Source organism: Gavialis gangeticus, unplaced genomic scaffold (assembly GCF_001723915.1).
Source record: "Gavialis gangeticus isolate Ggan-Ray unplaced genomic scaffold, GavGan_comp1, whole genome shotgun sequence".
In the NCBI taxonomy this organism is placed as follows: Eukaryota; Metazoa; Chordata; order Crocodylia; family Gavialidae; genus Gavialis; species Gavialis gangeticus.
Genome location: NW_017729017.1, coordinates 7,993,499 through 8,007,917, shown reverse-complemented (window position 1 = coordinate 8,007,917; position 14,419 = coordinate 7,993,499). Strand labels below are relative to the sequence as shown.

Genomic DNA, 14,419 nt, shown 5'->3' with positions numbered 1-14,419 from the left:
CCTTAACAGACTAGCTGATGGCAATATCCTGAGGGATACCCAGCATGGGTTTGTTGAGGGTAGGTCTTGCTTGACCAATCTCATTTCCTTTTATGACCAGGTGACCTATCACCCAGACAAGGGGGAAGAGATTGATGTCGTATATCTTGACTTCATAAAAGCCTTTGATCTGGTATCCCATGATCACCTTTTGGCAAAACTGGCTAACTGCGGCATTGATTTCACCATGATCCACTGGCTGAGGAATTGGCTCCACGGTGGGACCCAAAGGGTGGTGGTTGATGGAAATCAATCATCGTGGTGCATGGTGACCAGTGGGGTTCCTCAAGGCTCTTCCTAGGACCTATACTTTTTAACATCATCATTGATGTAGACATTGGTGTCAGAAGCAGGCTGGCCAAGTTCGCCGACAACACCAAACTTTGGGGTAAAGCGTCCACACCTGAGGACAGGAGGGTGATCCAGGCAGATCTTGACAGGCTCATGAAATGGGCGGATGAACCCTGATGGTGATTAACACCGAAAAATGCAAGGTTCTCCACCTTGGGAGGAAAAACCTGCAGCATGCTTATAGACTCGGCAGTGCTACACTGGTTAGCACTACAGATGAAAGGGATTTGGGGGTCATGATTGACCACAAGATGAACATGAGCCTTCAGTGTGATGCTGTGGCTAGTAAAGCGAGCAAAACACTGGCTTGCATCCATAGATGCTTCTCAAGCAAATCCCAGGATGTCATTCTCCCATCGTACTCAGCCTTGGTGAGACCACAGCTGGAGTACTGCGTCCAGTTTTGGGCTTTACAATTCAAAAAGGATGTGGAGAAGCTTGAGAGAGTGCAGAGGAGAGCCACGTGCATGATCCAAGGTCAGGAAAACAGACCTTATGATGAGAGGCTGAGAGCCATGGGACCCTTCAGCCTGGAAAAGCGCAGGCTCAGGGGCGATCTGGTGGCCACCTGTAAGTTTATCAGGGGTATTCACCAGGATCTGGGGGAACATCTGTTCACCAGAGCGCCCCAAGGGATGACGAGATTGCACAGTCACAAACTCCACCACGACCGTTTGAGGCTGGACATAAGGAAGAACTTCTTTACTGTTCGAGCCCCCGAGGTCTGGAATAGACTGCTGCCAGGGGCGGTTCAAGCACCCACTTCGAACGCCTTCAAGACATATTTGGATGTTTATCTTGCTGGGATCCTATGATCCCTGCTGACATCCTGTCCCTGGGGCAGGGGGCTGGACTCTGATCCTTTGGGGCCCCTTCCAGCCCCAATGTCTATGTCTATGAAATTAGTGGACCAGATCCAGCCCACAAGCAATATGTTGCGCACCCCATCCTAAAGGATTCAATATTGTCCTTTAGTTCTGTAAGTAGTAGCAGTAACTATGCTTTATCCTGCTTTTCAGGGTCACACCATACTTTGTATTACAGTTGGTAACTTCCCAAAGGCCTTCATTAATGTTTCTCCCAGTCAAAGAGAAGCCTCTCTTTCGTGGGTCCTCAGCTTTGGTCAGTAGACCCTGCCTTTTTATTTTGTATAATGTTAGTCAGGGGGTGTTTTGTATAACATTAGTCTGGACATTCACTGTTAGTCAGTCCTAATAAGAAATGCCCAGAGCACTGCGCACTGCACTGCAATTGTGGTCTGAAAACTCAGGTGACAACATTGATGTAACTACACTGAGCGAGACCCAGCAAGTAGGAGATGGGCAGGTCAAAGAACATGGAAGCAGCTATACCTTCTTCTGGAAGGTAAACAGGAAGGAGAATGCAAGCTTCACAGAGTTGGTTTTGCCATTAGGAATGAACTCGTAAACCAATTCAGTGTGTTCCCTGTCCGAATGAATGAGTGCCTCGTGACTTTCCGTCTTAAACTGATGGGGAGCCAATATGCCACTGTCATAAGCACGTATGCCCTGACTCATGATGCTGCTGATGAGGAATTCTATGCCAACCTTTACCAAGTCCTTTCTGACATTCCAGAGGGTGACAAACTTGTTCTTCTCAGTAATTTTCATACCAGGGTCGGAAGGGACTCCAACCTCTGGGACAGAACCATTGGCAACGGAAGAGTAGAAAAGGTCAGCTCCAGTGGCATTCTCCTCTTGACCAAATGCACAGAACATGGACTCACCATCACCAACACGCTGTTCTGCCAGAAAAAAGCAGGCACAAGACCATCATGGCAACACACATGATCTAAGCATTGGCGTCTGATTGACTTACGTCATCATCTATGCCTGGGATCATAAAGATGTCTGCATCACCCAAGCTATGCTAGGAGCTGATAACTGATGAGCTGGTCACCAACTCATCTGCTCAGTTATGTCACTCAAGCTGGCTGCCAAACAGTGGCTACAGCAAAAGCAATGTCAATGGAAGATCACCATTGAAGGACCCAAGCGACTCAAGTCCCAAGCAAGGAATTTTCCACAAGTGTCTTGGTTAAAAACTGGTGAATTCCAATCAACAACAAGAGAATGTCAGCAGCATGAGGGGTGCCCTAAAAGCCACTGTCATCAGCGCCTGTGAAGAAATGCTTGGATTTTCTACCAGGAAGCAATAACTGGTTTGATGAGAATGACCAGGAGATCCAAGAGTTGATCGATCACAAGCGCAAGGCCTTTTATGCTTGGCAAAATGACACCAACTCCAGCTAAAAGAAATTGAATCTCCAGCAAGCCAAGGCAGAGGTCCAAAGGAGGACCCGTGATATGAAAAACAAATGATAGGAAGACAAGGCTAGGAAAATTCAACATCTCGCCAACATCCACGATATGCACAGTTTCTTCAGTGCCACTAAAGCCATCTAACGGTCCAAGCACTTGGGGAGCAGCTCCCTTGAGACCTAAGGATGGAAGACATCTGATAAAGGAAAGGTGAACCATCAATGGCTGTTGGAAAGAGCATTTTGAAGATCTTCTCAATCGAGACTCTGCTGTTGCCAGGCGTGTTCCCAACTCCATCCCATAACCTGCAGGCAGATCAACTCGAAATTTCTCCAGCAAAGTGAGGAAAGCTGTCAAGCAAATGAAGAATTACAAGACATCTGGAGCAGAAGGAAACCATGCAGAAATCTTTAAGCAGGGAGGAGAGGAGCTCACATCACAGTTTCATGCCCTCATCTTAAGGATCTGGAATGATGAGGAAATTCTAGATGACCTGAGGGATGCCATGATTGTGACAATCTTCAAGAAAGGACACAAGTCTGACTGGAAACTACAGAGGGGGATCCCCTTGCTGTGCACCATAGGAAAGATCATTGCAAGAACCCTCATGAACTATCTCCTTCCACTTGCTAAAGAGCTCCTCCCAGAATCTCAGTGTGGGTTTTAGGGAATCCAGAGGCACAAATGACATGATTTTCATAGTTCACCAGCTACAGGAGAAATGCCGGGAACAGCATACACCTCTGTACATGGCCTTCTTTGACCTCACAAAAGCTTTAGCATCTGTCAGCCGAGCAGTAGCCTTCTAAAGTATGGATACCCACTGAAATTTGTCGCCATTTCTGCCTGCTCCATGAGGATATGAGTGGTGGTTCTCAGTAATGGATCTATCACAGTTCCTTTTGAGGTTAAGCAAGGCTGCGTCATCTCTCCAAAACTCTTCTCAGTATTCTTTGCCACAGTGCTACATCTGACCACCAACAAGCTTCCAGCTGGAATGAAAATAAACTACCAAATGGATGGCAAACTGTTTAATGTCAGCCAACTCTAAGCCAAAACCAAGACCACCCTGACCTGAATCATTGAGCTCCAGTATACTGATGATGCTGTAGCTTGTGCTTACATGAAAGCAGACCTTCAGGCAATCTTCAGTGTTGTTACCAAAGCATACAAGAAAATGGGACTGATGCATAACATTCAGAAGACTAAGGCCAGCTCCTAATGAGCAGTCCCTAGCTCCAGTAATCCAGATCCACAGTGAGACTCTAGAGAACATTAAGAATTTCCTGTACCTCAGAAACCATCTCTAGCAAAAGGCTGACATGGATGAAGGAATCCAACATCACCTCAAATGTGCAAGTGCAGCCTTTGGATGCTTGAAGAAACAGGTGTTCGAAGATTGCAACATCAGATCTGAAACTATGCTCATGGTTTATCAAGCAGTTGTGATCCCTACCTTGCTCTACAGAATGGAGACATGGACAGTGTACAGGAGACATTTAAAGTTGTTGGAGAAGTACCATAAACACTGCCTGCAGAAGATTATCCAAATCCAGTGGGAAGACAGATCCACTAATGTTAGCATTCTCCTACAAGCAAACACCATGAGTACTGAGGCAGTGATCAATTTCATTGTGCCAACCATGTCATCCAGATGTCAATCCAGACTCCCGAAGCAACTTTTATTGCTTTATTTGTAACTGAGTTTTAAAATACATTTAAATGAAATATAACAAAAATATGAGCAAAAATATTTCCTTTCATGCTGGTTGGTTCAGAATTTATAAAAACAATTGTGTTTCTTGTAAACGTAGAATCTATCATTGCCACTGCAGACGACTAGGAAAGATTTTAAAATATGGATCATAGGATCATTCAAAAATATGGTCTATGGGGAAAGCAAAAACAGTCATCTTTGCAGAGTCAAACTTTTATATAAAATCACCACTTGTAGGGTTTTTCAGTAAACTAGAAAATGATCTCTGACCTAGTCAGTATTTTCACAAATATGCTGTGCCAAAAGGAGCACTAGGGAAAGTTGCTTTAACATTCAGGTTTCTTCTTGGTATAAGAAAAATACTGCACGAGTGCAAACTAGTTTTTATCTTATAAATATATGGTCTGAGAAAATACTGTAAAAGGAAAAGATGTGAAAAATTAACTGATTTTATAGAATAATAATTACTATAGAATTATTTTGACATACCCCTATGAACTTCCTATCATAATCCATATCTTGTAGCTAGTATCCTGTCAGCATGACATCTTGCAGTGGGGCAGGGTGTAATCATCCTGTATTTTCTCTGTGGATTAGCCACTGAGTTGGAATACAGTCTTGCCTTTTTGAGGACAAGCTGCTGAACAAGGTCAAGTGTGTTCCATTTAATAATCTTTATTTCATTTTGTTGCACTTATTGTTACATCTTTTATCTTTTAGTCTGCTAGTTGAAAATGTGTTCAAGACTAGCTCAAATTTCATGAGCATTTCCTGAGTGGCTACTTTTTTGCAAACCGCTAAGCTCAATTTCATGGTTATTGAGAATTTCAGGTCCAGGCCCTATCAGGTTTGATATCAAATAACAGTGTGTCCTGAACAGTTGTTTTTATTTTTCATAACTGTTCTTGGCATAAATCTTTTTGTTGTTTTGCTTTGACTAAGATAATGAGCTTCAGCCCTCAGGATCTGCGACGACGTTTGTGGGTTATTTTCCCTGGAGAAGAAGGTTTAGACTACGGAGGTGTTGCAAGGTAACATATCACTATGTTTTGTATTTTTAAAAATAAAAATATGAATAATTTAATTTTTATGCCAATATTTGGTGTGAATAACTTTCACAAGGAGATATGAGGGCTGCCTTAACAAAAAGTCAGAATAATTTTCCCCCTTCATAAAACCATACAAACCAGTTTTATCCCACTGTGTGACTTATGTCCTAAACCGAAGGCACCTGAAAACTAAGAGCAAGAGGTTCAAGATTTGCCCAACTCTGCAATAATACATCAGATCAAATTAACAGCAGAGATTAATTGAAATAATGAATAAGCATACATTTACTTGTAGAGGTCATAAAATTCACCCAACAAGACTCTGTTACAAGTCCAAAGAGATTAATGTGGACAGGAAGGGAAACTTTGGATATATGTGGATATGGCAAAGTAAATCAAAGCAGTAATATGCACCACTCTGCCAATCTGGTTTTAACATTTTTTTTTCCAGGTACAATCTTATAAATTAACCTTAGTTATTGTTGCCAAAATCATGATAAAATTATGAAAATGTTTGTAGGACAAAAAGATATCAGTATATTTGAAGCAGTTCATTTTTTAAGCTTAACAATAAACAAATTAAGGTGTTCTCCATTAGTATCAAATATATGTTTGATATATATTTGCAAATTAAAATTTAGCTGTGATCCTAAGGTTAAAAGATGAATCCTTGAACCAGTGTCTCTAAAAAGAATTGAGGCAGAGTATGAATACTTGTTCCATAAGTGATTGCAATAATTTTTAAATAAAACACATCTGAAGTTTAGGTCAGGGATGTCTTCATCTTAGTAGTTGTCAGTTTGTTAATCAGAAACGCACTGTTTTTAGAACCGATAGTACTGTATCCAAGGACAAATTTGAATACCCAATTCTATTATGTATAAGGTATCCTAAACTTTTTCTAGGGAGACCAGTTTTAACTGCTGACAATTCCTAAAATAATCTTTAGCGTGTGTACTAGTAAGAACAGTTTATAATGTCTCACTCTTTTATTTATGTATTTAGAATTTGTTTGTTTTTGTGTGGTTTCAGGGAATGGTTCTTCCTGTTGTCTCATGAAGTGTTGAACCCAATGTATTGCCTGTTTGAATATGCAGGCAAGGATAACTACTGTTTACAGATAAACCCAGCTTCTTACATAAATCCAGACCATCTGAAATACTTCCGTTTTATTGGCAGATTTATTGCCATGGTAAGTTCAGACAGTAGAACAATGCACATCCACAATATCCTAATTTTTCAATGATTATTTTAAAACATAAAATTTATTTCCAATCATGAACAAACTATTTAGTATTCTGTTATGAGATGGTCTGTATATAACAACTAATATTTTCAGGCAATGTATGTACCAATAATAATTATGGAAGTATTAGACATTTTGTGGTAGTGTTAGAATTATGGTCTAGAAACTATGCAAAAGGCAAGGATTCTTGTGAGTGATATCTTTTAATGGACCAGCTGCATGGTTGAGATAGTTAGACAAGTTTTCAAATGCAAGGCATTCTTGTCTAATTTTATCACAACCATTCCATTGATCCAATAGAACAGGGGTAGGCAAAATTTTTTGTCTGGAGTGCCGAAAAACCCCACAATGCCTACCTTGGAAGATGCCGGAGTGCTGGCAAGCCAGAAAAACAAAATGAGGGCGAGGGGTACATGTCAGGATGCCCTGCTGCCCCTGCCCCCCAGCCCGGGCACTGTGGCTGTCAGCAGCTACCCAGAACCTGAGCCGGGTGCAAACATCTGCTGCCTCTCTGCCACGGCCCCAGCTGCCTCCCAGACCTGGCCCCAGGCTCTGGGGAGGCAGCACACACCGGCAGTTCTCCCTGCTGTGCTGCCCTCACTGCTTCTGCAAAGCAGCACTGGAACCCGGTGCGGCAAGGCACAGCGGGGGGCACAGAAAGCTGCCTGTTCCAAGCTCCCCGCTGCCCTGCCACACTTTCCCTGTGCACGGGAGCAGCATGGGCAGCAGCACAGGCTTGTGCCCCTCACTGCTGCTGCCGCCTGCAAGGGAAGTGTGGCCAGGGCAGTAGGGAGCTGGGAGCAGGCAGCTTTCTGTGCCCCCAGCTGTGCCCTGCTGCGCTGGATTCCAACACTGCTTTGCAGAAGCAGCAAGGGCAGCACAGGAGGGAGCATTGCCGGCATGTGCTGCCTCCCAGGAGCCCGGGGCCAGGTCTGGGAGGCTGCTGGGGCCAGGCCCAGAATGGAGAGGCAGCAGATGTTTGCAGCTGGCCCAGGTTTGGGTAGCTGCTGACAGCCACAGAGCCTGGGCTGCTTGCAGCAGGGATTCCATGGGAGCAGCCCGGGCTCTGTGGCTGTCAGCAGCTACCCAGAGCTGGGGCCGACTGCAGCCGGGAGGCTACAAACAGCTGCTCCCCTCCTGCCCTGGTCTTGGTCCTGGGCTCCAGGAAAGCAGCAGGTGCCAGCACTGCGCCTGTTAGGGCCGGGGCTGGGAGGCAGCAGCTGTTTGTAGCATCTCAGCTGCAGCCGGCCCTGCCTCTGGGTAGCTGCTGATAGCCACGGAGCCCGAGCTGCTCCCAGCAGGGCTTGCAGTGTCCCAGCTGCCTGCTGGGAGCAGCCCGGCCTCCCAGCTGGCAACAACTACCCAAGGGGTGGGCAGTTATTTTGGGCAGAGGGCTGCTTACCCAGTTTTGGCAAGCTGTTGAGGGCTGCATGGGTACCTCTACCCCTTGACAGGTGCCCCGCCCCCTCATCACCATCTTGGGACCAGTGTCCCAATGTTTTGGGACCAATGTCTCAGGGCCAGCACTGGGCAGACTGGCAGGGGTCTGTGGAATCGGACTGGGCTGCACCAGCAGGGAGAGGGGGGAGCTGGCCAGGCTTCATAGAATCCCTGCCAGCCGGGACCCTGTACTCCTACTGCCCTGCTCTGGGCCTCGCCGGCGCTGGCCCCGGGACACTGGTGTGGGCCCCGTACACCAGCTCACTCCCACTGCCCCCACACCCCCTCCAGCCCTGCGGTACAGGCCAGGGGCAATGTGCAGCCCAGACCCCCTGCTCCCCGGCAGGGGAAGAGTTGGTGCTGAGCGTGGGGAAGAGCAGCCCCTCCCCCACCCCATGGCCAGCTCTCCATGCTGCAGCTACTTGCGGGCTGCAAGTAGCTGCAGTGTGGGATGCCAGCCGTGGGGCGGGCGAGGGGCTGCTTTGCCCTGCGCTCAGTACCAGCTTGTAACCCGCCCCCACAGCCAGCCTGGTCCTCATGCCTTGGGGCTGCTGTGTGGCACAAGCAGCTGTGGGCCCTCCCTGCTTGCTGCACTGGGCAGCGTTTGCCACTGCCTCCTCTGTGCTGCCCAGCACACAAGGTCCAGGAGGGTAGCAGCAGCAGTAAACTCTGCGCGGCGCGGCAAGTGGGGGGGACTGCAGCTGCCACCGCCATGCACAGCCCCAACAGGAGAGCCTGGAGCCAGCCTGGAGTCAGCACGGGGCCCAGGCTAGCTGCAGGGGTAGGTTACAAGCTGGTGCTGTGTGGGAAAAGTGGCCCCTCCCCCGCCCTGTGCTGCAGCCACTCGCAGCCTGCGTGGGGCTGCCTGTGCCTGCTCAGGACAGCCCTGTGCAGGCTGCGAGTGGCTGCAGCACGGGGCAGGGGAGGGGCCACTTTTCCCTGGGCTCCTTCCCTGCCCGGGGTCCTCCCCCACCCTCCCTCCCCTTATCTAGTTTCCACCCTGATGTAGCCACATGGTCTCTGCTGGGGCTTCTGGCTGGTGGGGCGGGGCAGGCCCTGCTGTTGGAGCCTGCTGGGGCTTCCCCTAAGTCCTACTGCCTCTGGTTCCTGTCATTTTTGACAGGAACCAAAGACAGATAAATATTAATTTTCTAAATTTTTTCTGGGCCCCACAGGCCGAATAAAATGGCCTTGTGGGCTGGATGTGGCCCACGGGTGATATTTTGCCCACTCCTGAGCTACCCAGAGCTGGGGCCGGCTACAGCTGGGAGGCTGCCAACAGCTGCTGCCTTCCTGACCCCAACGCATGCCGAGGAAAATGGCCTCGCGTGCCATGCTCAGCACGTGTGCCAAGGGTGGCCGACCCCTGCAATAGAAGATGTCACTCACAAGTTCTTGCCTCTAGACCTATTATAATACTTTTGGACTCCAAGGTTCATTTGATGCTCTATACTGGAATATTGTAGTCATACCGGGTTACCAAACTTTCTGTGGGTTAATCCTTCATTCTGTTTTCATATTCTCCAGGCTTTGTTTCACGGGAAATTCATTGATACAGGATTCTCTCTGCCATTCTACAAGCGTATTCTCAACAAGCCAGTGGGACTCAAGGATTTGGAATCTGTTGATCCAGAGTTTTACAATTCCCTCATCTGGGTAAAGTGAGTTTCTAATTTTTTTTTTTCATTCCTGAAATCAAATATATTTAGATTAAGTTTTATTTATTTGTATGCTAACAGTTTTAGCACATTTTATTGCAGTTTGATGCTGAACAATATAATTATGAGCGGTACTCTACTGTTGACTATACTGTTATTTTATTATGATTTCAGAATATATATAGAGTAGTTTGGTTAATAGTAAGGTTTGTTGTCCTTTATAGTTCATTGAACGTTATGCTCAGAAACTAGGGTTCTGGTTCTACTTTTCTTCTAATTAATCTAATTAAATATACAGGCTTTCCTCACTTTATGCTGTTCGTACGTTTCTGGAAAACAGCATGTAACTCAAATTTGCATAAAGGGAACCCACTTTATAGTGTAACAAACAGGGATACGTTCCAAGATCTTGACTATGCTAACCCCCAGACCCATTTCTACCACTTTTACAAGACAATTTTGGTACTGAGCCAGGTGGTGGGACAAGCAGAGGCCTGGGGGGCACGTGCCCCACAATCTGTGTGTTGAGCAGAGACGGCTGCCACTGTACACTGCAGTTTGAGCCCAGCAGCCCTGAGAGCTGTGCAACGCCATGTGTGTCCCACCACTGGGGTGGGCAGGGAGTGCGGTGCAGGAGCAGCAGCTTCCATCACACCAGTCATATAAGAGTGAATTTACCTCACATTTAACAAATTTTTGGTATAAAAAGGGTCATCACATAAGAGCGAATTTGCATATACTGAACCCACATAAAACAAAGGAAACCTGTAATAGATTAATCATAATCATATAAATTGTTGAATGGAAATGATGAATGTGATATAATTTGATTTTTTTTTTTTTTTTTTTTTTTTTTTTTTTAACAGGCACCATTAATCTGTATGTGTTTTCTGTAAATCCGAAAGGTGTTTCAGTGGAATCTGTTAAATTCAAATTTGATGTTAGTTTCTTTACAAAAACAATAATGCATTTTTTTCTTCCTCCCTTACCTTCCTGCACTTCCAAACATTGAACTAAATTTATAGATCTGGCCTATTCAGTAGCCAGTCCTGAGCTTAGATGACCCATGGGTAAATGTGATTAGGGTACACCACTTCTCTAGGCAGTGAAGTAGTTATTGTTTATGGCTGGCAACTTCTCACTCCGTAGTCTGAACAAACAGGTTTGATTTGAGTTGGCCTTCAGTACAGATCCAGAACCAAGTTTCAACATATGCCTTTGGAGCCAAAGGAAGATTGCTTGCCCACACATTTTAATCTATTCCTCACGCTCTGATAATTCTTCATCAATCAGCCTCACTTGTATTACCCTGATTTTTCCCTCCTGATTCCTGCTTTTTGACCAAAATATCAGTTTTATTTCTAAAGCATTAAATCACTTGAATGCTTAGCACTGCTCTGAATATTTACCTTTTTCAGTCTAAGATTTCTGTAGTTCACTGCATCCCCTTTAATGACCTCAAAAGCATTCGTATTTTTTGTCTTCTGTATATATCTTGTCATTCTACTATTGCTTCTGCACACCCATGTCTACTTTCCCCATTAAAAGACCTTTCTCCGCATCTAGGGAAATAAATCTGGAGCTTCTAAACCAGAGCTGCTTTAGAAATGAGTGTAAAACAAGAAAACATCATAACATTAAAATGCTATTTTTTAAAAAAGCAAATTTAGAGGTTAAATTTTACCCCTAGTTAAAATGTAGCATTACAGCATTTAAAATTTCGGGAAGATTAGATCCTTTCAACTTCTGCAAAAAAAAAAAGAAATGGAAATAAATTGTAAATGGAAAGATCAATTTGACTTTGACAACTAGTAACATTTATTGCTGCTTTTTAATAATAGGATTGCAAGAAAAAGATGGATCCTGTGGATGTGATCGGAGGCAAAAATTAAATGGCACAATTTTTATTAACCTTCATTTGTGGAGTACTAGATGCTCTTATATAAACTTATTTTAAGAACATAATTTTCAAACACCTTAAAGGCTTAACAAAAACGTTAGGATGGGTTGACTTAAAAAGAGGGAAAGTGGGCAATAATTGCATATTCAAAAAGGTCAACCTTGAAAATTCTGTTTAGAGTAATAGTAAGACTTGGGTTGTATTTAACAGTTAGTAAGAAACTGATTGATTGGGTCAGAGGGGAAGAATTTCTATGCCTAAAGCTCATTGTAAAAATGCCAAATAGCCCAGTATCAAGATTCATTGATGGAAACTTAAATAGTTGTTTAATGTCTGAGAAGAAATTCTGTGAAACTGGAGCTTAGGGTAAGGTCCTGAGAGATGTAAAGATGAAAATGACAAGAACTGGTCTCTCTAACCCAGACAGCAGGTGTTCCACAGGGTCATCTGACTAGTCATAGTGTGGCCTGTGTATACATTGCACTACTGAAAAGTTTCCATGCCATGTCAGACAAATGCTTTCCTGGGGAAAATGTGCAATCAGCAGTCTTTCTAGTTTGTGATTTTATTTACACACGCACACACCCATCTATATGTAAATAAATATTTCCCTCTGGTATATTGGTTCATCTCCTTCAGTGGCATAAAAAGCACAGGGTTGTTTTAATTACCATATAGTTCCTTTCACTGGTCATGATTGAGTCAAAGCTTTTTGCATAACCATAGTTACATAATTTATTGTATGCACAGTGCACCCAATAACCTTCTCTTGCTCTATAAATAGAAAGGGACAGCTAGCAAAAAGATTAGACTTTGCTTCTTTTAATTCATTAAGAAACTCTGTTTTATCTTTCCTTTGAAGTATTCAGTACTGATGCAGTTATGATTAATCACAAGTTTCTGCTTTTTGATAATTGTCCACCAAGTGAGGCAATTATGTCATTAAATGAAGCCACACAAGATACTCAGTTTGCCTTGGAAAGGGGCATGTGACTGATAGACATGCCATTTGAAGATTTGTTTCATTTGTTTCATATTACGCCTAAAAACACCATCTCAAGATGTTTTTCCTCAGAAGGTGCATGCTTCTCACCCAGGTTTGCCCAGGGTAGAAGGAAGAAATGAAATCTTCCAGAAGCATGCTTGCTGCTCCTTTTCCTACAGAATGTTGACTGTCATCAAACCTTCTGATTTTGAGCAAATCCACTGAAAACAAAAACACATAAAACCTGCGAGGAGAAGACACAGAATTCCTTCTCCAAGCCCATTGTCAAGAGGCTAATAAAGCCTTGAAGCCTTCCAAAGTAACTCAAAACTTGGGGAAAATTATGAGTGCCTCTTCTGTGACAAGCAGGTTCTAGGCATATTGCTAGGGGTGTGCAAAATAGGCTGTATTTGATTCAGATTAAGGCCAAATCGGGGACAGTGATTCGATTAGTTGATTCAGATCACTGTCTCCAATTTGATTCGGTTGAATCCAAATCTGAAGACTCGATGCTGATTCAGAGAATCGGTGATTTGGCCATAGACACAGCTTTAAAAGTGTTTTCTACATACCTCAAGGTACCAGGCATGGCTCTTGAACACTGCGATGTTGGGGCAGATGGAGCATCCCACAGGAGCGCAGTGGATTGGAAATACTTTCAGCCCATTGCTAGGTCTTCTGGGGAGTATGCGCAGGGGGGGCCAGCTCAGTGATTGACCACGGGGGGACCTCGGGTGCCCCCCCAGGCCCAGGAGGCACCAGTCGCCGAGCCAGGAGGGGTGAGGTGGGGCCCCCTGGCATGCTCCCTGGTGGATCCAGAAGTGCATGAGATATGTAGAAAAAACATTTAAAACTATGTCTGTGGCCGAATCGTTGATAATCTGAATCAGCATCGAATCTTCAGATTCAGCCAAATCGAATTGGGGACAGTGATCTGAATTGATGAATTGAATCACTGTCCCCGATTCAGGCCGAATCTGAATCGAACATGGCCCATTTCAGTGTTCACGAGCCACCTGGTACCTTGAGGTGTGTAGAAAAAAACATTTAAAGCTGTGTCTGTCCAAATCACCGAATCTTTCCGAATTGATTCAGAGGGTTCCAATTTGATTCAGAGAGATTAAAGGGTCACCTGATTCTGTTCAGATTCAGAAATTCAGCTACCAAATCTAACCGAATCTCCGCCAAATGGAATCAGGGACCGAAACTTCAAACAGCCCTACATATTACCACAGTACTGACAAACCTATCAACAGTTGCGGTAGTATCCATGTCTATAGCAGTTATGGCTCTGATCCTAACTTCAGTGAAAGCTCATTTTACATTAACAGTTTCTTGGCTACTTTCAGCCTTGGTTTTAACATTGATTAATATTAAGTTGCACAAAGTTATTATGTGCAGCGCAGAGTTCAGTAACAACCTTGTTATAGTCTATTTTGCCAGAAAAACAGAATCACATCCTATATATGTTTTTAGCTTTCCTATGAGAACAGTTTCTCTATTGATGGGAGGTTTTTTGTTTTGTTGTTTTCTTTCTATTTTTGGGGAAGGGTGGGGGTTGATGATTTGGGGGGGGGTGTTTTTGAGAGCTATTCTTTTTACCTCATTAGGATTAGAAAAGAGCAAAGAGCCTTTTCCTGGAAGGTCCTTATATAGACCATCTTGTACAAGGCAGGACTCCAGATCAGACTTTCACCACTATCAGGGACATAAGAATTCATATACAGACCCAGACCCTGGGTACTAATCTCC

The 14,419-nt window shown here is 44.4% G+C and overlaps 1 protein-coding gene and 1 long non-coding RNA gene across 5 annotated transcripts in view; one reads left to right on the top strand and one right to left on the bottom strand.

Annotated features, from left to right (window-relative positions):
* Positions 1–14,419, top strand: part of ITCH (itchy E3 ubiquitin protein ligase) — a 181,076-nt gene that overhangs the window by 144,455 nt on the left and 22,202 nt on the right. For all 4 annotated transcript variants that reach the window (XM_019513092.1, XM_019513094.1, XM_019513091.1 and 1 more), the window contains exons 17-19: positions 5,332–5,420; positions 6,471–6,630; positions 9,652–9,785. In XM_019513092.1, the coding sequence (XP_019368637.1) occupies positions 5,332–5,420; positions 6,471–6,630; positions 9,652–9,785 (383 nt within the window). The remainder of the gene's footprint in view (positions 1–5,331; positions 5,421–6,470; positions 6,631–9,651; positions 9,786–14,419) is intronic.
* On the bottom strand, positions 9,664–13,422 carry LOC109294634. The gene is made up of 2 exons (XR_002096589.1): positions 13,240–13,422; positions 9,664–9,813 (listed from the first exon to the last, which is right to left on the bottom strand). It is a non-coding gene; the product is annotated as an uncharacterized LOC109294634 (long non-coding RNA).